Below are 26,166 nucleotides of genomic sequence, written 5' to 3' on the forward strand. Positions count from 1 at the left end.
CAGTGCAAGGTGGTTGTAACTCCAAAGTGACTTGTTAACTTCATGGCACAGTAACACTCCGTATGACATTATTCACATGAATTCCAACACTCCAAAGTAAGACAAACTCACTTTGAACACCCTCCCTCCACCTCTTGCATTTACACTCCTTTCTCCAGTTTTCTCTTCTGGCTGATAAATAGTCATTTCCTTCTAAAATAAACCCTAAACATTATGTTGCCTGATGAGCAGCAAGAGATACTGAGTACATCCACCAACAGCTGAATCACAAAAATTGGGAAAACCTTCCTTCTCCAGAATAGCAGGTTGTGGCGTAAGTGTTTCTTTTGTCTTCACCGAACCCCACATTCTAGCTCTCTTCTCAGTCTCGATAATTAAATTTAACACAATATAGCAAATTAAGGATTCTAGGACAGGTTTTTTTTTTTTCAGGTCTTCAGACAAGGACAAGGGTTATGCTTGCTTGAAAATTTTATTGACGCAACTGTTTGGTCCCAACACACAAAACAGCAATTGAGCCACAAAAGAAAGTGTCCAAACAAAGTAGACAGCTAAGTATTTTTTCTTCTCCGTCTCACGCGAAGAAAAAGTGCATAAAGAGGGTTTCAGTGACATCTTTTTTTTTTTAAACAGACATGAACCTGAAGTAGTACATTTAATTGTTAAATTAAAGAATTTCATGGTTGTAATGCTTTTAAATCTGTAAGTCACATCATTCATTGAACCCTTTGGATAAAAAAATATATTGCGATTCCATTAGCTATTTTGTTACACTATGAACACAACTTCTCAAAAGTATTATTCTATTACTTTCAAACAGCAATTTCATCAGAATCACACACGAATCCAGAAAAAGATTACTGACCTCCACAAATGGTGTAACCACCACACTCACTCTGACAAATATGATACTTTCCTTTGAAGCAAAAACCTGGTTTTCTTTAGGACTCCAGATGACTTGTAGCTGCATCTCATGCAAATATAATTTCAGGTTGTTTTTTTTTTTCCAGTGCATGCTCTTCTGAAACAAAGATCTAGACTGATCAGTGATAACCTTATCAAACTCAAGGTAATATGAGATGTTCTTGCATTCAACTCATTAGAAGTATTCCAAGAAAGCTCACTTCTAATTTTCTCCTTCTATAGCTGTATGTCTGTAGAGTTTCACTAAGGACTGAAAATACTGTGCCATAGTGCTCAGAAAAACTTCCAAGTGTTTCTCTGCATCTCCAATGGCTATAAGTTCACTACTGGTAATACTTGTCTAAGTTTAAAAGATTTTATAACAAAATCTGACTTGTAAAATCCTGTCTATAGCCATTATTCAGTGGTATTTCCTGTTGCTGGCTGAGAAATTAGAGCCTGTGTTCCATCTCTTGTGTATTACAATAGAATCCACCTAAAAATATTCAGTTGGCCAGTGGAAAACCTCTAGTCTAGGTTCTTTCAGTACTACAAGCAATTTATTTGCTGCCTGGCAAATACAACCCATTGTAAATGCCATGGTTACCCAGAATGGGTATAAATACTCACACACTGGACATTTCTGCTAACTAGAGTTAATTAAGGTCATCCACCAGCTTATCCTCTCTTCCAAAGCCAACACAAGGTACCACACATTGAAGAAAGCTTCCAACACTAGGAGTAAGTTTTAAAATAAAAACAGACACAGTTAAAAGACAGCACATCAAAGAATAAGCTTCCCATTTACTGAACGTGCTTAAAAATAGAAAACAAGGTTAAGCAGAACAACCTTAGCATTTCCACATGTAGTTAGAACTTGCCTTACAGGTGGAAACAGCATCAATACCTTCCGTCAGAAAACATTTTACTAAGACCTGCTCCATTATCTGTAATTTATGCATTAAATGCATATTTCAGAAATATCAGAATCTTCCTAATTTCATTTCTAGACACAATAAAATGTGTGTGTCTGTATCTTAAACTCATGACACCAAGACAGTCTTTTCCTTAACCAAATCCATGCCAGACTGGAACCAAATATAAAAGGGAAGCTTAAAGCATCGAGATCCTAGAAAGCTCCTAAATGGAACTGAAAGCTGCAGAAAACATTTAAAACAAGTTTTACAAAAAAACCCCATAATCTGCTACAGACATCTTTAGCCAAAAGAATTTCCAGTGCAGTTACAAGTTATCTGAAAGGTCAGAGAACAAGTTTCTCCTCTGGAGGACAATCAGCTCCCTCACTCTTGACATTTCAGGTCAGCGAGTTAAAATTTCTCAACAGGCTTTTGAAAGACAGATCATGCATTTTATTAATACTGTCTGAAACAATACCAGTAAGCAACAGCCTATAGAATATAATATGCTACATGTATGATTACACCACCAACAATGCTTAAAGAAAATAAAATCTGTTTCATTTTAGTCGAATTAATATTTTGCTTTTACTGAACACACATTTATGAAAAAACTGTAAAATTTAATAATAATTTAACGAATGCCAGAATTATTTTTTTTCAAAATAATAGAAAAAGTCTGCTCTGCTAACAGCTGTGTTCAGTGTAAAAAGAACAAAATCTTCACAGAATACATTAGATACAAATTAATTCTTCTAGGCCTTTCATTAAAATACATAAGGGCTAGCAAATAGCTTCATTTTGTGCAGAGTCCACAGGTGTTTGCCTTTCACACTAAAAAGAAAGAGTTAAAGCTTGGTTACAGGTGCAAGTGAGAAGTTTGCTGCCAATTTCACCTTGTTTTTGTGTTGCTTTTTGGCTGGGCTGTCTATCACTTCCTTGCTCGGTTGGGTTTCAGAGGACTGGCAGGGAGGCACTGACGTGTTCTCTGTGCTGGGAGATCCCACGGAACCAGAGGCCAATTTTTCTTGAGCTGGGGGAACAATTTGTTGTTTTTCCTCTTCTGTTAAAATCATTATCTCTAAAATAAACAAGAAAGCTCAATTTATTGATGCTCTTGAAAAAGAAAATAACATTTCTCTGCTAATAAGGCAATAAAGTATTTAAAAAGAACTTGTCAGCCTGATTTAAGCCAGATGATGTATCATGTTCACACCTGTGCAGCTGATGGGACATTTGCTTGTGGCTCTATCATGTACTCTTTAGGAGGTTTGATTTAATTATCACAGTAAGTCTCTCAGTGCTCAGAAAAGCACTATGAAACTACTGTGGTGAAAAGGTTGTTACAGGTTGGCAAAATGCAATTTTAGTGGTGGATAAGGTCCTTCTAAAACTCAACCCAGAGCAGCAGGGTACTTATGGTCAGTACTCAAGACTTTTACAGAAGCCACCTGCATTTCTAACACATCCTAACGTGTGAGATATATATATATACACGTACATATTTAAATGGAACTTTATGTAATCAACCATTTGTTTGATGGCTTTACTTTCCAAATGGTCTGAGTTATCCATAAGTAATATAACGTAGGCCAGCAAAGTCTTACCAGCGAGAGGTGCCGGGCGTTCCTCAAACTGGATGAGGTCTGCGGACTCCAGAACCACGGGGTCGGGGCGCAGTTGTGGGGACGGGAGGCAGGAAGGAACTGGCTCACACAAGAGGTCAACAGGAGATGTGTTTGTGAGGCAAAGAAGTTCTTGCTCAGTTTGACTAGGAACTACAAAGATAAGGGAACATCTTTCAAAGTATCTGTAAGCTGTGGAGGTGTCACTATAGCAGAGCTGGTAAATGTGAATCTGCAGAAGCAATGCTGAGGATCTGAGATCTATGCTGTACTTGAAATACTAATATCAAACTGAATTAATGCTAACTACCCTCAGACTCATTAAGACTGACTTGTCTGGATCAAGAGCATCTGATTACAATACAGTGGAAAAAGCAACAGTATGTTCAACCTCTTTCTTGCCTGAGTAAATACATCCCTATGGTAAAATCTGGTATTTGCCAAACTTGTGTAATAGAGGAAGGGCTGAGGAAACAAAACCTCAAGGAAGTCTGTAACAGAAGCTACCAGACAACTCCCCTGCAGACACACCAATATCCTACCAACTAAGTACCACCACCTCACACGTTTACAGGTGAAAATTAAGCTGAAAGCTTCAAAATAAAGTGACTTGCCCATATGAAGAGGGACAAGCCTAAACTTCTCAAATAACTCAAGAATCATTCCACAAGTTCTCCAATCTGCATGTAATAAAAGAATTGCAGACCACAGCAAGATATGAACTATGAGGCCACCATTTCCCAGTTAATTTTTTTCTTGACACAGACCAACAGGACTGCCATTATTATTTGCAAATAAGTAACATCACAAAAATCAACCTAACACCATCACAAAAAACAAGCGCTGTATTATCAGAACACAGGAGACATTCCTAGCAGAAGTAGCTACTGACCATCTTTTCTCATTAGCTTCATGCTTATAGACCTAAATTTCCACTCAAATCCATGGGAAACAGTACTCTGGCAGCTGACAGCTGAGCACAACAGGTACTGTCATCAAGACAACACATGCCTATAGAACTTCTCCTAAAGTGTGTAGTTGCAACAGCTTTCAAGCCATAAAGCATTTCTACAGAAGTTCAGATGGACTAACTCACACAGCTTTCCCTGTGCTGCTTCAGTTACTCTGATTTATGTAACAAATTAACTATCTTAGGGGAAATAAGCAATTTTGTATTACCATTGCTAGGTGTTCCTAGACTCAGTTCCATTGATGAAGTGGATCCTGGGGTCTCCGTATGTCCATTGTTGTCAGCAAGCTGACTTCCATGATCATCCACATGATCAGCCGGGGGAAAACTAGGTGAGCTAAAACGACCTACAAAAAGGCAAGTTCATTTGGTTTGTTGACTCAAGTCACCTCTCAAAAAGAAAATGAAAGAAAGATACTGCTTAAAATTGAAATGGCTTACTTTTCATATCATTCTTCAGTACCACAATTCTCTTATGGCCGTGTCCTTTAATCCAGACCACCTACAGAGGAAAAAAAGCAGAATTTATTAAACATTGATACATACCAATCTCAAAACCTAAAGCAGCTTACTCGCTGCCTTGCACTGACATTACTTCTCAAAGTAAACTGAATCACGCTAATTTGTGCTACACTTCCCAAGTAAAAGCTTTGTCTCAAAATAATTGATGCCAAAGGCAAACTATAGGGCTAGAAATTAACAAAACTATGTTATATTAACAAAGCTATATGTTTAAACACTGAGCTGCAAAATTCCATTTTCTTACTCTCCAGAAGATTAATTTACTTAAAACAAAGCTTATAGCCATGAATTGGGTCACAAAATTATCCTGGAGCACTTAGCATGTGTGGATGACAAGATGCCAGAGTAAAATTCCTCTGTGTGGTGTGGCACTTCCGACAAGGTCTCACAACTCTTCAGTCCTACACCAAATAATTTACCCTGATCAAATGAGGCTTCAGTACTGTACAGTCATTCATTCAAAACAGGAATCAATTATCTCACTTGATAACGATGCCAAGGATTTTTGCAGCCTCACCAGGAACAGTTCTTAAGCAAAATTTGACCAAAACATGTGAAAAAGAAAGTATTCTCTTGTTCTTATTATACAGTCCAGATTTCTCAGAAGCAATTAAAAATATAACTAGTATAAGCCTCCTTGGAGAAGGACAGTAATTCACAGCAATTAAAACAACAAAACTGCAGTTGTGTGGCTATTTTTAATCCATGCAGAAATCTCAGTATAATTGTGCAAAACAGAATTCTTCGCACCTGTGGAATTGCTCCCAAGAGCTCTTCTAAATTGTTGCATCCATACGCTTTAGGCTGCAGCACTTCTCCTGTGTATTTGCTGTATGCTACTGGGAACTCATGAAGAAAAATCTGCTGATAATGGTAAGTGTGAAGTAAGGACCTTACATTCTTTGCAAACATATAGAGATTTGTAAGCTTCACATATTCTTCTGCTGCACCATTGGTAAAAACCTGTTAGAACAAGAAAAGACAGAATTAGAGTGCATGCATCCATATCCTCTAGTCACGATGTTCTTCCTAAGTATGAAACACCAGAAAGGAAAAGGAGCTTCTGTACCTCAACCAAGTAAGGCAGGCTCTTCAGGAGTTCAGTTAAGGTCATAAATCCATATTCACAGGGGTTAAGTGAAGCGCTATGGGCTGTTTCATAGTGCTGTCGCAGCTGCTCCACAGAGAGAAAGGATGTTCCGTCCCAGGACATCAACAACACCAGCAACTGGGCAGTCAAGGTCCGCAGAGACTTTCTATTGATCAGCTGAATTTGCTTGCCAGACTCTGTGTCAACCACCTGGAAAAATGAATTGGGAACAAAATTAGGGACAGCGAGGACATGAATTTAAGTAATTTGTGCAGCTGGGGTTTGTTTGAGCGAAGCTGTATCTGACATTACACACCAGCATCTGATAGTCCCTAAGCCAAAAGCACACAGAATAAAGCAGCTTATTACATGGAAAAATTTACTTTAAATATCTAAAAGCTGTGTAGCAGTTTCTGTCCACATGGTAGACATGATTATACTCTTTGTTCCAAGCCAGCTGGACCTGACTGAGCTCCACCCTGAAGTCCAGCTGCTGAATTAACAGAACTGGAGCAACTAAACCAGCGTATGTCCAAGTCCACGTAGATGTAACCTGTCTTTTCCACTGACATATAAAACCATCCATGCATTTACATTCAGAGTCAAAGCCTCAAACCATGGATCAAAAAATTTAGGAATATAAAACATCAGAAGACTGATAACTACTATGGTTATCAGGAAATGATTGCTTTTACATAGAAGTCAGGTGGGAAAAAAAACCCACCAAGCAATTTGTATTCTTAGAAGTATCACAGTACAATCTTTTACTTGTTAGTTGCTAAACAAGCATGAGTTTTCCCAGATACAGTTGAAAGGTTACAAAAGAACAAGACCACCATAGGAATATAGAAGCTACATTTAAAAATCTCTTTGGAATTCCCTCTCCACCCCCAACTTAATGAAATACTGTTTCTAGAGCACTGTATTAAGCACACTAAAACCTGTCATTTGAAACAGGAAATTTCTTAACACAACATTGCATACCTTTCAGAGGGATAAAGATAAAAAGATTACCTTTACAACATGACAAAGTTTTTGCATTAAAGCTGCAACCGAGCTAACATCATAGTCGTGAAGCCGCAGGGTGTACCCAAAGGTTTTGCTGTACTCGCTCAGTACATCAGCCATCATCAGGCTGTTGTCCTTCTGAGAACGCAGCAGTTTGACAAACTGGGCAGCGACTGCTTTCACTTGTTCCACCTCCGTAAGTGTGAGAATTTTCTCCTCCCCACATTCCAACACCTACAAAACAGAAATGACACTTTGTTCAAGTGATTTACCTAGTCTGGATGAAGAAAAAGTGTCATCTGCAACTGAAATTCAGCACTTGCAGGCAGTCGCTATGTAGCAGAGCTCAGCTACCTCAAAAGATATCTGCGTTGTAAGCAAAACTATGTAATTTCTGAAATACAACAAAATAGGCAATTAAATAGTTATTAACCTTTATTAAAGCAAGTTAAACACAACTTTAATAAATCTTAGCTCTGATTTTGATGTATGGAGTTTAAGTGTAATCCAATTGGGAAAGTTTTAATTTGTTAGCAAGCTTAGCTTGAACATGTTAAAAACCTTAGACCATTTTACCAAAATAGGTATATCAATGACTTTCTTAAATACAGCTGGCTAACATTACAGGTGCATAGTTTAAGTGGCACTACAGTTAATGCAAAATATAACCCCTGCTGAAACAGTTGTGCAGATCTCAGAAAAATGCTTTAGTACAGCTTAGGATTTCAGAACTTACAAGTAAGACATCTGGTATGGCTTCAAAGAGTTCAAGTAGTTTTGTAAACCCATAGTACGAAAGTTTGCACTGACGACCAAAGTGGTGATGATAGGAAGGAATAAATTTATTGAAGGGCATTCGAAAATGAGGTTGATGGCGCAGTAAGTCTACTACCTCTTTAGAAAATTGTTTGGTTCTTTCTATTTCTTCTTGTGTACGTTCTAAAATTAAAAAACAAGAGCAATGTACCAACATGCTTATAAAATGCAACAGAACATGAAAATCAACCACCGTATTTCCTTTTTAACTTATTACACCAAGTCACTATATTCTTCTGCCACTGAAGACTTTTACTAAGCGTACATGTTTAAAGTCTAAAATAATCAGGTGATGAGCACTTAAGACAGCCAAATATGCTCATATTTTTGCTGTGTGGCAAAAACCCACTTGAAGCATTCCACAGAAAGTTCAACTGCATGTAGAAGCAGCAGCATTATAAGTGGTTTGCCGCCTGCTTTCCTGTCTGTTCCATTACAACTGTTCCTAGAATGACAAATTCTTTACTCACTAGAAGCTCATAACTTGGTTATGAAGGTGGAAACACAGTTATAAAAAAAGAAAATCCCAGTCACTCCCATATACTTTAGCTAGTACAGTTTAGAAATAGTTAAAAACCAATTTCTTCAGCAACAGTAAAAAAAGCACATGGACATACCTCTTTTGGGAATACAAATTACCATTTCATTGTCTTGCTGTGACAAACAGATAGTTGTATCTGGAATTTCTGATATAATATCAGCCAGTTCACAGACTCCATACTCTGTGACATCCCAGTCCTTTGAGAAACACCTGGAAGTTTTAGAACATTGTATCATGAGCACTAATGCATGCTGTGTAGGAAAAAAAAAAGTAAGTTGAGAATAAGCCTTAAATACCAAGTAAACTGAGCCTGTCATTCTTGGTTCTTTTTAAAAAAAAATAACCTGCTTTTTACCATGCTAGAACAGAATGTTCTTCCTGGTGATAGTGAGACAGGTACTGCTCCTCCTTACTTTTGTGCCATTGCTAGATCCAGTTGAAGTAATGAAAGTATCTATTGGCAATCAGTCTATTTTGTATTCCCCTCTAAAGAATGCCTAACATTAAATTTTCCCTTTATTTTTTCGTGTTAATGCGGCACGATCTGCTTGCTTAAATCCAACCTTACAGCTCTGGCTTCAGACAGAACAAATGAAATCCATTAACCCATTTCAAACTCCAACAAAGTTAAACCCAGTACAAAACGAAGCAATAAAAGTCTAGCAGAGCGCTTGTAATTTTTGTTTTGATTAGAAGTTTGAACTTCCACATCACAGAGACACTATAGTTGCTGCAGTTTCGTGCTGACTCCTCTTGCACGAGGTTTTAAACCCACCAGCGTTAGATGTGCCCTGCACCATTGTTTTTGTTTCATTGACAACTCACCAGTGATAAGCCTGTAAGAATTCCCTCACAATCACTTGCTTGCTAGCCTGGGATTTGAGAAGCTTCAGTAAGTCTTGCGTAAAGCGCTTCACTTGAGCTCTATGTGTCAGAGTTAACAAGCGTTTGGAACCCATACCGAGAATCTGAAAGAAAATTATATTTGATTACTTGCATCTAGCACCCTCACTAAACTCTTTTACAAGATATTTAGAAGCTAGATCTAGTATAGCAAGGCTAGAAATGAAGGATATAAGAGTGTTTGGAAAGGCAGCCTCATAAGCCATATGCTTCCTGTGCTAAGGCATCTATCATGAAGAAATTAAGAAATGCTTCCTCCATTAGTGCTATTGCAACTGTTGCACATTTGTATTGGTGAGGAGCACTCAGAATTTACTGTGTTTTTATGATAAACAGCACAATTAAAGCCTTTTACCCAAACACCAGCCACAGGCTTTATTCCAGAGACTTAGATTAAATAAAGAGTTAATTCCCCCAGAAGTTGTTTTGGAAGGGTGGGAAAAATAATGACAACAAAACAGAAACACCATCTCAAAAAAAAAAGACCACAATTACACTCCAGCATTCATTTAACCACCTTTTTCAAGGTAAACCAGGCAACTGCACAGCATCTATTACACAATTCCACCCAGTAATTCAGATAGTTGAACATAAAAGTACAATTCTACAAGTTAAAAAGAAGAGGGCCAGAAAACTCACTTGCAATACATGAGGCACTGCTTCCAGCAGCTCCATTAATTTAGAATACCCATAGTCAGACACTCGGCATTGTTTAGCAAAGTGATGATGGTACGTTGGGATGAATTTACTGACAGGTATTACGCAGGATGGTTGGCTTTTAAGTAGATCTATCACTTCTCTACTGAACTGAATAAGTTGTGGGTTACCTACAGGGCTCTTAGAACGTAGAAGCCAAGGATCTACAAAAAGAAAATCATATTATTGAACCTTTTACTAGTATTCTTCCACTAAACACTGCACACTATATGGCACTGGTTAAAAAACACATGGAAAAAATGTATATTCAAGCTAAGAGTTTCTCTTTTTATAAAAAATTAACAGTTATACAAGATGTTGACTTTATGCTACTCCCAATTTTTCAGCAGAAAGATAAGTTCTGAGAAAAGATTTTTACATAGAAATATTTACCTGTAGTAGGAGGTGGTGGTTTGTTATGTATCCATTTAATCACTTTAATGCCATTTTGGGCAGTGGCAATGTTAACTCCAGGAACACAGGTAATTAGATGTTCTAAAGGAACACCACCCTGGCCTTCTGGCACCATTTCAAGATCATTGAACTCTGACATATAACAATCAGGAAAACTTCAGAAAGAAAAAAAAGCTTCCGTTATACACTAAAATACCACTACAGCATTTGTCCCCAAAAAATATCATTTTTTGAGACACTTCCTGAGCAAGAGGCTTCAACAGCTTACTAGTACATTACAGAAACCTTCATAAAATGCATATTTTAAATAAGCATCTTTTTTGCTTAACAAGAATTCAAAAAGGAATAATTTCATAAGGCACTTACTTTCTGTATAAGATACCACCTTACATAAGAGCTGGAGTTTTTATACAACAGGTAGTTTCAGAGCACTACAACAGCCATCAATAACCTACCAGCCCTTATGCTAAATGCCTAAATTAAAATACTTTACCTTAGTAAAGGCACAGTACCCTCGTGTGTCTGTAGAAGACTGTGAACTTGGGGAGCAAACGTCTTCAGAGACAAAACCACAAAAGGAATTCTGTAAGAATCTGGATCAAACTCGTGCTCACTGTAAAAACAAGAGGTTGAAGTTTATATACTCATTCTACACATCGCTGTAGCGCAGTATGTCTGTGCTCACATACACAGCCAGAGAAAACATTGTACTATACGCACACAATACACTGCTAGCAGCTGACAATACCAACACATAGTCACAAGGAACTTCCATCTTCTTCACAAAAATTAACAGAGCTATGAGAAATTTTCCATGAGACACGCAACATTTAGAAGACCTCATCATTAGATCAAAATTTTCAAATTCAACTTTATCAGCACAGATCAGGCAGTTCACAGTGAACACCTAATAACTGCTCTAGTAGCACAACCCGGCTGCTCTTGAACAGAACAAAAACTTAATCTCTTCAGGAGATTTTCAACCCAGCACAAACACAGCTGAGAGACAAAGAATTATCAGTTGCAGCTACAGTTACATAATAAAATTCAAGCCAATAGAAACCTCTACCATATATAACCTTCCTGTATAACCAGAGGAAGGCAGTGTACCTTTCTGCTTAGATGTGTTTAATCTTGCTAGAAAACAATCTCACCTGAACAGACTGATCCATAAGAACTGCCTAGAAAAATCCACTGTGCCACCTTGCTATTTTCTGCCTGACTTACTCTTGTAAGCATAGAAACAGTGACTAGCACACACTAAGTGAACATACACGCCTTCACTTTAATATACGCGTTAAATACTGTTCAAATATTTTGCATGGTTTTATAGTATTTTATACACAGCTTACATAAAGTCTTTATTCAGGCAATGCTGCTTACAAACAGGCTCGTGATATTCCAACTCTTCAAATATGATAGGGCTACAGTTTGCGGATGAACCATCGTGCGACTGGGACGAGCCCAGAGGGCTCTGCCGGGCTTGGCTGCTGGGCAAGAGGCAAACGAGCCGCCCGCTGCCTTGGTCACGGATTGCCACGGTGTCCGTCAGTTTGTACAAGTCTGATACAATTAACTTGTGGCCAAATCTAAAAGAAAAAAAATTAAAATAAATGCACTTCGTAAACCCAGTTAGAGAATGCAGTAATCTGCATTTTTTTTTTTTTAAGAAATGGGAATATGCTAGAAACTATGCAAACTGTTAAGGTAACTAATCTATTCATCCCAATGTAGAAAAGTGAAGTAAAATACTGGAAATACAACCCTCTAAGGCAGGCCAGCATTACAGCCATTGCCTCTGGATAGATAATATACTGCAACATCTGACAAAGAAAACCCACAACCATAACACTCCATTCTGTTGCCTTGTATAAATCACTGTAAACAATCACACAAGATCAGCTTCTTTTTAGCAGTACTAGAGAAAAAAAAACAACTGAGAACTTACTTTTTTTCATAGATTTCTGTGAATTTGAACACAGGAAGACAACAAGCAGGCGCATCCTGCAGAATGGACATAGTTTCTGAGCTATAAAAGAAATATTGTAACATTGATTAAATAACATTGGTTTGTAAAATCAGTGAGATATTTACAGATACACTTTTATGAGCTATAAATGTAACAGGACAAATTACATTCCCTTCCATCCCAGTGCTACAACAGTTGACACTTTGAATTGGGGAGCGCAAGCAGTAACATTCCTGCTGATTTATCTAGGTACCGTCTCTGCAGGAACAGCATCCTTCATAGGGAGTGGTGAGATTTTTGAGCACCTATAAAACACAGTATTAAAGCTGCACCATTAGAAGTTATCAGCCCGGACTTTACATTAAGAACTTTGACCAGGCACAAACTAATAGGCAAGAATGAAATCAAGTTGTAAATTACACAACGGCACGTAGCACGTAATTGTAGAACGCCCTACACTCCAAGCACTGTTTTTGCTGGAGCTTTCTGTGAAAAAGTGTTGACAACTTCTTTCCTAATGCTCTTTTTCAGCACAGAAAAACTGAAACAGGAAATACTTGTACTCTCACTAGCATCAGCGCTCTACGTCTACCATCCTGCATGTAAAAAATGGAGATCAAAGCAACACTAACAGCATTTAAACTGTGTCTCCCATCCTCAAACAGATAATTCATGTGCACTTTTTTGGAGGAAAGAATAAAGATGTCAAATGTAATCTCAACTCTGCTGCACAAACTAAGTTATTGAGGTCTATCGGTATTACGAAAAAGTAGTGGCAGAACTATTTATTAAATGCTACTAAACAGAGAACCAATTTCTTCAGATATAACTTAAAATATAAGCAGCATAAAAATGTTTAACTGAAAACTAGCCTAGTTATACTGAGCACATTCATCAGATCATAAGACAGATTGTACTTTATTTCCCTGTCAATTCTTTGCTCAGTATTTTAAATCACCTCTCAGCTACTAAATACAAGCTATAACAATTAGGAAGATGCCAAAGTGCTTATTACCTAAGGAGAGAGAGTGATTTACTAGCAGCTCCTGTTGCTAATGACACCTGGATCCTTTTACTGCCAATTTTATATCTGTGAAGGCTGTTGACGGCACTGATTGCTTCTTGCAGGTTTTCCATCTGAACTGTAGCCTTCAACTGGTAGTCTGTATGAGGACTGAGCTCTACAGTTTTTACCTGAAAGGAAGAAAATACTTTACACATTTATCACAAAGCATTAGCCAAAAGCAAACCAAACCAAGAGTAACGCAGTCTTGCTTTGGCCAAGAGCCAAATACAATGCGAAAGGGAACAGAGTAGGATGAATCATGGCAAACAGGACGCTGCAAACAAGAACCGAGTGCAATGAGCCTTGGCCAAGGCAAGACCATGATATTTCTTTAACACAGGCATCATCTTCCCATGTAGGAGACTATTCTAGAAGCAAGTCATCTACAGATCAGACAGAACCAGGACTGCTGCAGAAACAACTTTGCCTTGTTTTTTCCTGATTCACATGCTGTTTCAAAACAGAAACTGTTTTTACTGTGATCAAGCTGACACTGGGAACACAGCTTTACAGCTTAAAAAGGTCATGCAGCTAAACCTTAAGTCTCTTCCCCACGTGATTAATGAGCCACTTACTAAGAATTTTATGTACATAACTTCAGAATACCAGACCTATGAAGACCACATGCAAATTAAGAACCTAGTGCAAGAGATAGTCTTTTTAAAAGAAAAAAACCCACACAATACCTCCTTTTAACAAAGTTTAAAAGTCATCTTTGGATAGCTTTCCATTCCTACTCAAAGCTAGACCACAAAGTTGTCCACAAATACATAAGCAGGAAGTACTTAAAAACCAGATTTAATAAAGGTATTTTAGCCTTTACCTTGCCATATCTTGAGAAAATTTCTTGTAAATTTTGCTGCAACTCTTTTCTGGACAATCTGTAATCTATGTTGCCGATCTGAATGTCTGCACCATTTGCAAAAGGATCAGGGCAGTCTGTACCACCGGTATGATTTACTACGTTAAATGTGAGTGGAGATGATCTATTTGAGAGGTTTGGAGACATACTCCTGGGTACAATAAAAACATTTATGAGCTAAAGTAGCATTGCACAGTTCTGATATATATATGTCAAAATTAATGAGAAAATAAACACTACAAGTGCACAAACATGGCACTTCAAAAGTATTTTCCTAGTACATATGTGCATGGGCAAAGCAAATTTCACCACAAGCAATACATCATAACAAGACAAATATTTCTTATGAAAATAAAGGAAATACTTCATATTATGTTTCAAAGTCATTGAATTTATTAATATATTTGACATCAAGACTTCTATCTTAGCAACATATTAAAAAGTCAAACTCATTCATATGATTTTAATAACTGGGAAAGGCCAGATATTTAAGTCTATGATAATTTGACAGGCCTGGATATATTTGTACTAAGAATGTCAAAGGCACTGAAATTAGGAGGAGTAAGATGTCTATAATGCCTCTGAAGATTTTTCAGAAGCTCTAAAGACAAAGTCTGCAGGAAACAACTGCCACACAATAAGTTTCTGAAAATGAGTTCACTCCATCTTGTATTTACATCCACTTAGTTGTCATGCAGCACCATCACATTCTCCCTGTGCCTCCACACAAACCTGTCTATTAGTCACATGCTCAGGGCACACACTCCATATGCAGCTGTCAATAAATAACATATATTGGTGAAGTCTCGCTTCACCTCCCCAATAAGACACAGACACTTACCGCGATGACCAGCAACTCTGAGACACAAGCAAAGGACTGAGTTGTCTTGAGGCTGTCAGCTTACTGAAAGCTGAGGGATAGCTGACCTGAAACACTGCTTCATCTTTCTCTTTTTTATCTACAGGGGAATTGGTACTGCTCCTGGAAGCAGACGTCTCTTTTCTATTCACAAATATATATAAGAAAAAAACACATTATGTTGCAGAATTCACATTAAAAAAAATAAAGGTAGCTAACACTGTCTTTATTTTTAAACATACTTCTGACTGCTTTTACAGGATGATTCTCCCATTCCAATTTTTTTGGTTGCCAGAGACACAGGAATTGCTGCATTAGAGTTACTCTGAGGAGAAGGAATTTGTTCTCTTAAATGTTCTTGCTGGTTTTCAGTATTTCTGCTGATGGTCTTTGATTCAATGTGGCACAGCTCCTATGTGAAACAGAAGAAAGGTCAGCATAAAAGCATCAGACATTCCTTGCAAGATGCTTTGTGATGGAAACCTAGATAACTGACAAATTTTTCTGTAATAGCATTTTAATTGGCACTTCATGACTAGGAATATTTGATTTTCTGTAACTGAAAACAGTAAACTGTCTATTAGCCAAAATATTTTTGCTGTACTGTAGATCTGCTGTGGTCTTCCTTAAAACCAGCCCAAGTGGATCAGTCTAGATGTTATACTCATCACCAATAGGAAAATCAAAACTAGCCTACCATTCAAGACTCTGTAAGTACCAGCAGTATTTCCAACTGAGAAAAAGGTAGCAAGGAGGGGGAGGAAAAAAAAAAACCACCCACAAATTCACTGTTTGTTTTCCAAGCAGATAAATACAGCTCTCCTTTGGGAACATCGCTATACATTAGTTATTCATTAACCAGGACTGGCAAGTGAAAGATCAAGCTGTAACAGAAGCAATCCTCAGAACATGAGGAAAAGCAAGAATACTAAACAAGGTAGAACAACAATACCTGTAAACTTTTAACATTTGTGGGTTTGCTGATAGGAATCTGGAATCCTCTCCCAGCAGAGCCTTTGGTACCACAAGACTGATCACTGGAGTCTTTGTTGAAGAGGCACAGCTTTGTGTTCTTGTTAACTTTTTTGGGAGATTTCACCTTTTCACTTCCCACAACACTGGAGCTTTTTGTTTCATTAATTTCTTTGTTTTTGGGAGTAAAAGACACTATGATCCTGTTACCAAAAACATCTTCATTTTCCATTCGCTTGCGAGCCCGTTCAGCACTTTCTTGATTTAAAAAGCGGAGGATTGCACTGCTTCCAGAAATGCTCAGCACCTTCCCTCCACAGTTGTCCGACAAACGCCTGAGTCTATTACTGATACTTTTGCTGTCTCTGTTTGTTGGCAGATTATAAACATATAATAGTGCATGGCATGCCTGTTTAAAGGGAGTAAGATTTTAATTTGATTATGTCAGAACACTCTCTTGTTCAAAATGAGTATTTTTACATTGATTCTGGTGACACACTGTTCTCTGCCTCCCCCCCATCCCAAAGTAATTGTTTTTACAGTGTTCAATTTGTTTGGAAAACTCTCATACCAAGGTAGGTCCTCAAACTTCCATCTCCAATATAATTTAAAGTTAGAGGAGACTACAGACTCCATTGAGTCTTCCACTGATCAATGGATCGATACCTGACCACTTCTCCAGATAAGCAAGCACCACTGTTTGCAACCAGAGAATTCTATATATTCAACACATGTACATGAACAAATAATTCAGGAGGTTATTTCAAAAATAAAGGTCGTAAGTGCTGTGCAAAGACACTAATTCCAGAAAGAATCATCAGGAAGGCAAAAACTAAGAAAACAGTCAACAGTCACTCAAAACTGTTAAGCAAGCATCGCAGAGATGTCTTAGTGCACAACTAAGTTCTTACCCTAACTTTCTGCCAGTGAAAGGTATGTAAGATACATTATCTGATAAAATATTTAGTGATAAGAATGTGACCTTGCTGTTACTTTCTTTTTATTATTTAATTCTTTCAGTCTTAAAGCCGAAAGCATACATTCGTATGGTAGTAACAGAAATACAGACAATGGTCAGACATGCAGCAGACACCATGTCCCACCATAAAAAAAAAAAAAAACCACACACCACACACACACTTCAGCCTGCTCCCCTCCCAAATTAGGAAAAAAAGAAAAGGAAGTTGACACTTCGAAATGTCTGTTGCATTAAGAATTAAAAATCTTACCGGCATTTTCAGTGGTAACCTTGGTGGCAAGTCTGAAATAAATTCTTCAAAACAAATAAGCTCATGAGCATGATGTAAGAGTGCTTCTGAAGCTTGGTTTTTATGTACCAAAATTATACGAAAACCATGTCGATGTCTCAGGTCACTGAGCTCCAAAGCAAAGTTTACATCCGCTGAAGTCAAGAAAAGAAAAATAGAATGAACAAGCAAACACATGAAAAAGCTAAATAAAATCTGATTAAACAAACAAAACTCCAGACCTCACTTAACAAGTTCTATTTATCACTGAACATTACTAATGAAAAAGCACCAACAGCTACAAGGCTGTGCACTCAACATAATTTATATCAGCAGGTAGCACTCAGTCTTCATTCAAAAGCAACTTCTAGCAATTTCTCAGCAAGGCATGCACCTGCACTGCACACTACTGTAACTGCCATTTCTTCAACTTTAGGGGGAAACCCAAGCCAACACACAGCAATTCAACAGCTGAGTGGCTGGCATGTGTAACTGGATAGTATGCTGCTACAAGAATAAAAACCAAACCAAATCCACGTTGCTCAAAGCATTCAGAAAGATTTCCTTAAGGAGGACTCAATGTTTTACTTTATTAGCTCCTGCTGAAGCCGTCTGACTTCAGACATGTCTACACGTACCTACTGGCCCTCAACAAGACATTAGATTCCAATGCTGACTTAACTAAGCCAAGTTCTCATCTTACTGTCCCTGCTTTTCCCTTGCTGCCACTGACATCATTAAGAATTCTTGAGCAATTCAGTTAAAGCCGATTCCAAACACAACCCTTGGAAAGCAGAACAGCAGCATATGCAAAAGTACTATTGAAGAGAGGAACCGAATTCTGTGCTGTAGACAAGCCCCACAAACACTCACTTGACACCAGAACCACAGTGGCAGGTGCGGTGTGTGTGTCAGCAAATCTCCTCAGGCTCTGTCGGAGTTTGTCATCAGCAGCATTCTTTGCTGTAGCATTGATGTGTGCAACAGTCACCTGCAGAAATACAAAGATACGCTCTAAAGAAAAGCTTGAATGTGAACTACCCTTGCTTACATTTGACTTTTTAAAACATTAACATAAATACAAGCTTCTACATGGACCTTTTATTTAAATAAATCAACTCACATATGCATTAAATGTAAAATGTATGGATCCCAAACTGTTCTGATAAGCAACAAACTTCAACCCTGGCTGTTCAGCCACATCTTACGGATGGCTTCTGCTGTTCTGGGTTAAAGATCACAATTTACATGCTTTGCTTTCCCTAAGAGTACATGCTGCTACCTTAGAAACATTCCATAAACCCCCACTGGAAATAGAGGGGTGACAAACACTGCAAATGCTCACTACAAATTTGTTTTACCTTACATAAGCAGATAAACTGTCAACCTGCTATAATATCTGCAATTTTGGGGGTGGGAAGGGAATTCCTGACTTAGAAACCTGCACAAATATATGAAGAAGCAAAAGGTATCGATGGAAAAATATGTAGCAATAAAGGTGCCCCAATCAATACCACTAATTTACAAGTGTACTCACTAATCAGCAGAGTATCCACTAACAAAAGAAGTTCGCAGAACCATAGTTTTTTTAAAATGAATGATTTAGACACAGATTTGAAGGTTAACACTAGAAACACGACCACCACTTATTACTGGATGAAATCAAAATCCTCTGTGAACACTAAAACTTAAGTTCAATCAGTTATCTACATATAATGGAATGCAGTTTCGGTTTTAAACATATCACACCAAGAAAGTTCAGCATTAATGACCCCAGCCATAAATGAATTATAAGCTCACACACCAAAGCACACAGAAGCTAAGACACAGCTTTAGCGAACAGGAATTACCGTCGGCACACTTAGAACACACGCGTTCTCAAGCAAGAACACCACACAGATGCTGGTTTGATACCTGGCAGTTGTTTAGCTCCTGAATAACTTCTTTATTTTCTTTACTGATGTCACACACGCAGATGAATTCTGCCTCTCTGTGACCTTTAAAAAACTTCTCACGAATCCTCTGTACAACTGCTACGGCTGAACGGCCCGTGGGAACAGAACAGTTTTCAATATCCCAGAAGACTCCAATGGGGGGCAAGTTTTCCAAGACTTGGCCTGTTATTGCCACTTCGGGAGACCCTGAACAGGTTTAACAACACAGCTCATTCAATCTTCAAATACAAAAAAAATGTTAAACTTAGCATACAATAAACTTTGCGCACAGGAAGCTTTATGTTTTAGTGGACAACATGGCCACAAATACAAGCTCAGTTTTATTTTCTTAAGGAATCTAAAAAACAAATCAGATGTTTTCAAAGTCTAAGGGAAAAACTTCATACCCCAAATAAGGCTTAAACAGAAATTTCGTCACTGAATTAGGATAAAGATACAAGACAACTTCAGCTTTACTTTTCAACTCTCAAATAACCAAGTAATGTATTTTTACGAAAGTTATCAAATGCTGGGGTGGCATATGCCATGAAAGTTGTCTGAAGTTGTATTACACTAAACTCGGCAGGTGCTGTATCAGTAACAGAAGCGAAACACGAAAGCTGTTCAAATTTACAGTACACATTAGATAAAGAATCTAAACAAAAGTAGATGAGATAACCATTACAGTGACATGAGCATAAAAAAAATTAACGCAGTACAGAACAAACACAAAGGTATCCTGCACTTCAGGAGAGTGAGGTTAAGAGTTTTTGCTGTTAAAGACTAAGAAGTGTAAATAAAGCTTCCAATGTTTCAGCACTCGGAATATCTGTTTTATTTTGAATCAACATTATACACCCATTTCACCCCCACAAAACAACTGGAAGAGAAACATGAGGAATGACACAATCACAGGTGAAAAACAAACTAAGAATTAAAGTTTAAGTTCATAACTTTCATACTAACTATGATTTTGTAATTGAAGCAGTACTAACACTGCAGAAACACCATGTAATTCACACAGTATTCTCCTCTCAAGAACACTGAAAAAAAGTTATATTTTAATTATAAATATTAAAACTTTACTGCATATGAAGTGACAATAGAAACTACAGGCTAAGAAAATGCTTTCCAAAGTATGATTGAAGATAATTTCTTTATACACCACCAGAACAAAATAGCTTCTATGCTCCTAGAATTTCTTTTTGTAGCTCTTAAAATGGTAAAAATCAGAATAGTAAAAAAAAAAGTAAAGCTCTATACAAACAATACAGTAAGTTAACTAGGTAGTCCAGGACAGGTAAATCCAAGTTATAACTTGGCAAAACAGATACAAGGTATTCCTTTACTGTTTAGTGTTCTATGACTTCATAGAAACTTCCAGAGAACAGTAAAATTTAAGAGAACACTTGAGGTGCAACAGTATTTAAGGAGAACGCCCACTAAGTGCAAGTTTCAAACAGACGCCGTTTACCATATTTCTGCGGTGATTTGCCAAGGCTGCTCGCCAGTAGCAAATTCTTCTCGGTTGCTGCTCCTTTGGTTCCACAGCCATTACATATGGGGACAGGGACAGGCGCAGTCTGGGCACTTGGAGGAGGAATATTTGGCCAGATTTTAGCAGCATCAACTAGGCTGTTTCTGGTCGGCTGTTGGGACAATTTTTCAAAATACACTTTTATTTAGTATACAATATTAACACATACTATTCTATGCTAGAAACGCTCAGTTTCCCTTCTGCAACAAATGCAAGGTCAGATGTAGTCTATAAGTTAATTAATGGTATCACTGCAGCAAGGAAGCTTCTATCCTAGAATCTTTCCTACTGTACTTAGCTCTAGGTTTCCAAATATGAGGGAAGATTCTGTTAAAATCTGCACATCAAGACATGCCATCTTTAAGAAGTACTAATATGCATTCTGAAAAAAAAAATATCTAGCATAGGAAATCAGCATGATTAAGAGTACAAGGCTGAATCACCTTCCTCCCTGCAAAAACAGTGGTCATAATTCCAAACATACTGAATTCACAATTTAGTTTATTGGAATTAAGACATTTCACTCTTATATTGGAAACTCAAATTCAGAAGCTTAATATACTCAACTTTGCAAGATGTGTTACTTATTTCACTTGGATTTCCTATTAAAATTTAAGCACAGTTTTAATCAGTTCTAAAGTCTACCAAATTGGTATTGAAGTATAAATTACAAATTTGGGAAGGCTGAACTAAAACCAGAACCATCCTTATAGCATCAGACATTTCACCTCACTTACAAACGGATCTTTACTGATCAGCTGCCCAGGGGTACACATTAACACATTAACTGTTGTTAGCCTTTTTCCAGAGTCACTACTATGGAACACTTAAATGGAGTTGTAAAGAGAGAACTGTCTTTCAAATCCAGACAAAATTCTGCTTGAGTACGTTACAGATCCCTGTAAGCTAAACAGTGCAACAGCCTCTTTTGTCTTCCTATCGAACCATCGCTGTCTACAACTACCTGAAAGGAGGTTGGAGCACAGAGGGGGTTGGTCTCTTCTCCCAAGTAGCAAGCGATAGGACAAGAGGAAATGGCCTCAAGTTGCATCAGGGGAGGTTTAGATTGGATATTGGGAAAAAATTCTTCCTGGAAAGGGCTGTCGGGCATTGGAACAGGCTGCCCAGGGCAGTGGTGGAGTCACCATCCCTGGAGGGGTTTAAAAGGCGTTTAGACGAGGTTCTCAGGGACATGGGTTAGTGCTAGTGTTAGGTTATGGTTGGACTCAATGATCCTGAAGGTCTCTTCCAATCAAAATGATTCTATGAATGTTACCTCTGAAAAGAAATCACCTTCAAAATGGATAGCTAATACATTTGGACCAACTAGGAGGACATAAGCTGGTGTTTTGCCCAAGCAACATTATTTCAACATTCACCACATACCACGCTTAATGAAGGAGAAAGGTGATGTGTACAAACCTTGCTCAAGCAGTCACTGCAGTAGTGAGAGCCCTTCAAGCAAACTGAAGGTGCCACGTTTAGATGCAAAGGGTTGGCACACACGTGTGACGGTAGCTCCGACTGTGCAACGTGCTTATCCAAGTGGCCCGTAGCCCCACTCGTGAACTCAGAACACGGGAAATAGCCAGAAGACGCGCAGCTCTGAAGGGCGGGGAACTGATGCAGCTTGTGCACGTTACCATGGCAGGACTGGAAATGGAGTTTTCCACAACAGGGCAGATGTTGACAGGAGGACACACTGTTTTCTAAGCACATGCCAGGGAACTCGCTCACAACACCTGCCAAATTGCTTCTAGCTGGAGGGTTCTTCAGTGAAGACACAGACTGATAAGCAAATCCTGACCCTACTTGACAAGTAATTGTCCCAGTGCTTTTTGAGTCTAGTATCGTGCCAGGGTGAACCAAGTTACCACCACCACCACCACAGTGCAGCTGTGGAGCACAAGGAGAGTCAGAGCCATGAGCGCAGCAGCTTACTTTTGGGCCAGGTGAAAGCTGAACTTGCTGTTGCTGAAGGGGATGAACATCAGGAAGCGGCACTGCGGGAAACAGTTTAGAGCCAGCATTATGAGGAGATGAAGCATCCTTCAATTCCACAGGAGCTTGCTTGTTCTCCATGTAATCCTTCTGGAAAATGAAAGCTCAGTTACATTCAGATACAGGAATAAACCAACAATTTTGTATTATAATAAAGTATTATCTTTGTGATTACTATTACCTCACTGTCTGAACATGTAAAATATTAAAAGAAACATGCCAGTTATGTGTGTACCAGCCTGAGGTACATTGGTATCAGTGGATTTTGGAAGCAACAAAACGAAAAAGCTATAAACCAAATAGCAATGGGTCTGTAAAACAGAATTTGAAAAGCAGAAAACTGTTAAACTAAGGCTGATACTCTGCATTTGCAAAGCAAAAAGATTTATTTATTTTAGGAGCAAACAAATGGATTAAAAGTGAAAAAAACCCACAGCCTATAGGTACGAAAGTAATCATCTTTTACTTTGAATAAGGACTTCAAAGTTGTATTAAAGTTTTAGAAGTAATGCATTAAAAAACTAAGACTTTAAGACTTTATATCAAGAAGGTAAACTAACAGAGGACAGAAAAGATTAAGTTTTCACAACAACTGCGTAAGTGCTTTTTGCCTACTCTTATTTAAGATATCAAGATGTGCAGACAAAGAAAATCCTATCTAGAAATGTAGTTTTTTAAAACGGCAGCAGTGAAAACTAAGCAAGAAGCACCAGCACAGTCAAGGTCAGCAGAGCCAACCTGCATACAACCCACCACTGCAGAGCTTTAGGCCAGTACTGTGGAACAACTTTCACTTTCCAAATTGAATTTAATGCATTTCCTACTACCCAGTAATGAATAATTGATCACCCAAGCTCAAAAGCGTTCCTTTCTACCCCATCTCATGAAATGAAGATTCACTCTGTCAAAAACCTGCCTGGAACTGGTTTATATGTTGTTTAATTCCAGAATTTATGGCAGCTCCCTATTAACACCTGACACCAGCAACACAACAGGACATGCGCTTCTCTGTTTCCCCCAGGTCTTTTACCAAAAGTCAGACCAAACATGCATGAATGAGTGTTACTTAACAACTGGAGCTTGTTTGCTCAAGCAAGTCATTGTGTTGTGCTATTCCTTCTATTCCTTTGCACTTTGCATCTTAAATGTACAGAATCATATACAGTTACAGAACAGGAACATTTGAAGAAATGGAAACAAGGAAAAATTAGACATTCATGAAGAACAGTGGCCACAACTGCTCTAACTGGCATTTAATAATAACTCAGAAAAGGCTAAATTTGCCTCTAAACTAAATTGATAAGATCTGGAAGGGTGAAGACTACACTTCCCTACTCTACTCCTCAGCAATAACTTCACAGAACTTTCAAGAAGCTGCCTTATACACTTTTTAGGCAGTCAGTTGTATTATTGCAAACAGCTGTAGTGAGTAAAGCTTCCCTGCTTTCACCAACAAGGCTGAGAGCACTGCAAACACAACTAAAGACCTTAAATTCCCACGTAGATTTTTGTACTTCACACTGCTTGTACTTCACACTGCAACTGCTACCTCCTCACTCCTCCCCCTCCACCCACCCTTTACCCAGCAGTAACACTGCACATCCTTACACCACTCCATACCAGAACAAAAACTCTGCTTTCAGTAAAGCAACAAATTACCGTTTTCGCACTACAAGGCAAAGACTTTTCAGCAGCAGAAAAGCAATTAGAAAGTTTCCAGAGCCACGGTTTAGCATCATTCTCTTCTTGCTGAAGCCATCTGAATGATCTATTGCAGAGGTTCTCTGTCCTGTTTCCTTCCATCATACAGCCAAATGAAAAGGTTCAACATTCTTTCATTCCCTCTTCCTTTCATTCTTCCCACCTGCTAAAGAGGAAAAAAAAAAAAAAAAAGCATGTTTAAGTAACTTTTAAGGTAAGATAGAAAAAAATCCATGGTGGTGTTACAAATTCCACTACTGCTAGATCACTGAACCTGCATTATTTATGTTAAATTTAATTATGCATCTGGGACATGGCCTTGACTATTCCTGATTAGTACAGGATACTCCTCATGACTCACAGCACAGGTGAGGCAGTCCAAGCAAAACACTGTTTAAGTCCAAGTCACCAGCTACAGAATCCCAGAAATGCATTGCTGCTGACATGAAATAATTCCCTGAAACTTCCAGTGCATTGTCCTGGAAACAGAAGCCAGGAGGTAGATTTTCAAGAACCACTCATCAGTAAATACCAAACAGGTGCAACTGAACTCAGCTGAAAGAATTAAACTGCATATTCATTGCTCTTCTGTCAGCTAACAAAACTACATACACTTATATTAACTACATAACATCTGGTATTTAAACAGAGCTCTAAATTATCAACATGATTTATAAATACTTCTACTAATTCTCAAGCTGCTGCCACATCAACTAGCTTTACAGAACCACAAAGATGTCAAGCAACTTGTTTAAGGCCCAGCCACACTGTACTGGAAAAATTACAATTCAGGATGAAGCCTTCTCACCCTCCAACTATGCACCACATTCATTAGACTACACTCCTTCAGGGGTTTTTTGCATTTAATGTTAAATGTCATAACCAGGGGATACATTACATAGCATTGAATTTTCCCCAGAATTGTTTTTAAGCAATACTTTGACTTTTTAAAGGAGATATGTTTATTCACACAAACTCAAAGTACCCCAAAATTATGTAGTACAAAATACTAAGTTAATCAAGTTCTACTACTCTAGAGTATGTCGCTTTTAAAAACGTCTGGTAGCACCGACTCCTTCAGGAATTAAAAGAGTAACTGAAAAAGGCTAACAGTCCCCTTCACTACCAACGTCCGCGCGTTGCCCTCTGCGGCTCCCGAGCGTTCCCGGCCCGGCCTGCCCGCGGGGCCCGGGCCGCCCCCCGCCCCGAACCGCCCGCGGGGCAGCCCCGCCCGGGCCCGGCTGTGCCGCGAGGGAAGCGGGCCCGGCCCGGGCCGCGCCGCCCGCCAGGGCCTCCCCGCTGCCGCAGGGCGCCAGAGGCAGCCCCGGGCTGGCAGGAGGCGGCGGGCCCGGCTCTGCTCGGCCCTGATCCCGCCCGCCCTCTCACCTGAGCCGCCCCCGGCGCCGCCGCCCCTCACATGCCGCCGCGGCCCCTCACACCCCTTTGTTGTCCTCCCTCTCTGCTCCTTCTGCCGTCAAGCGATACCGAGTGCCGGAAACCAGCACGGCTGCCGCAAAGGCGGCTGTCGTAACGCTCCCCTCCCTCCTGCCCCTCCCGGGCGCGCAGCGGGGCGGCCCGGCGGGCAGCGGCGCTTTTAACGGGCTGGCGGGCAG

The 26,166-nt window shown here is 38.9% G+C and overlaps 1 protein-coding gene across 4 annotated transcripts; it reads right to left on the reverse strand.

Moving 5' to 3' along the window:
• Positions 1 to 992: 992 nt before the first annotated feature.
• MARF1 (meiosis regulator and mRNA stability factor 1) lies at positions 993 to 26,027 on the reverse strand. 4 transcript variants are annotated; one of them, XM_065644790.1, is made up of 27 exons: positions 25,940 to 26,027; positions 24,512 to 24,719; positions 22,274 to 22,939; positions 20,789 to 20,963; positions 19,295 to 19,521; positions 18,254 to 18,371; positions 17,363 to 17,535; positions 16,114 to 16,542; positions 15,404 to 15,573; positions 15,144 to 15,305; positions 14,264 to 14,453; positions 13,390 to 13,568; positions 12,354 to 12,434; positions 11,758 to 11,994; positions 10,899 to 11,018; positions 10,385 to 10,560; positions 9,935 to 10,155; positions 9,218 to 9,360; positions 8,469 to 8,602; positions 7,772 to 7,974; positions 7,042 to 7,269; positions 6,007 to 6,237; positions 5,688 to 5,900; positions 4,857 to 4,917; positions 4,625 to 4,762; positions 3,428 to 3,598; positions 993 to 2,901 (listed from the first exon to the last, which is right to left on the reverse strand). In XM_065644790.1, exons 2-27 carry the CDS (start codon positions 24,656 to 24,658, stop codon positions 2,669 to 2,671), a joined length of 5,226 nt encoding a protein of 1,741 aa, XP_065500862.1. In that variant the 5' UTR covers positions 24,659 to 24,719; positions 25,940 to 26,027; the 3' UTR covers positions 993 to 2,668. The 4 variants fall into 4 exon arrangements, with proteins under 4 accessions (XP_065500862.1, XP_065500863.1, XP_065500860.1 ...); XM_065644791.1 differs by having other exon boundaries at positions 3,428 to 3,526; positions 22,274 to 22,942; XM_065644788.1 differs by having other exon boundaries at positions 22,274 to 22,942.
• Positions 26,028 to 26,166: the final 139 nt, after the last annotated feature.

This window comes from Caloenas nicobarica, chromosome 14 (genome assembly GCF_036013445.1).
Source record: "Caloenas nicobarica isolate bCalNic1 chromosome 14, bCalNic1.hap1, whole genome shotgun sequence".
In the NCBI taxonomy this organism is placed as follows: Eukaryota; Metazoa; Chordata; class Aves; order Columbiformes; family Columbidae; genus Caloenas; species Caloenas nicobarica.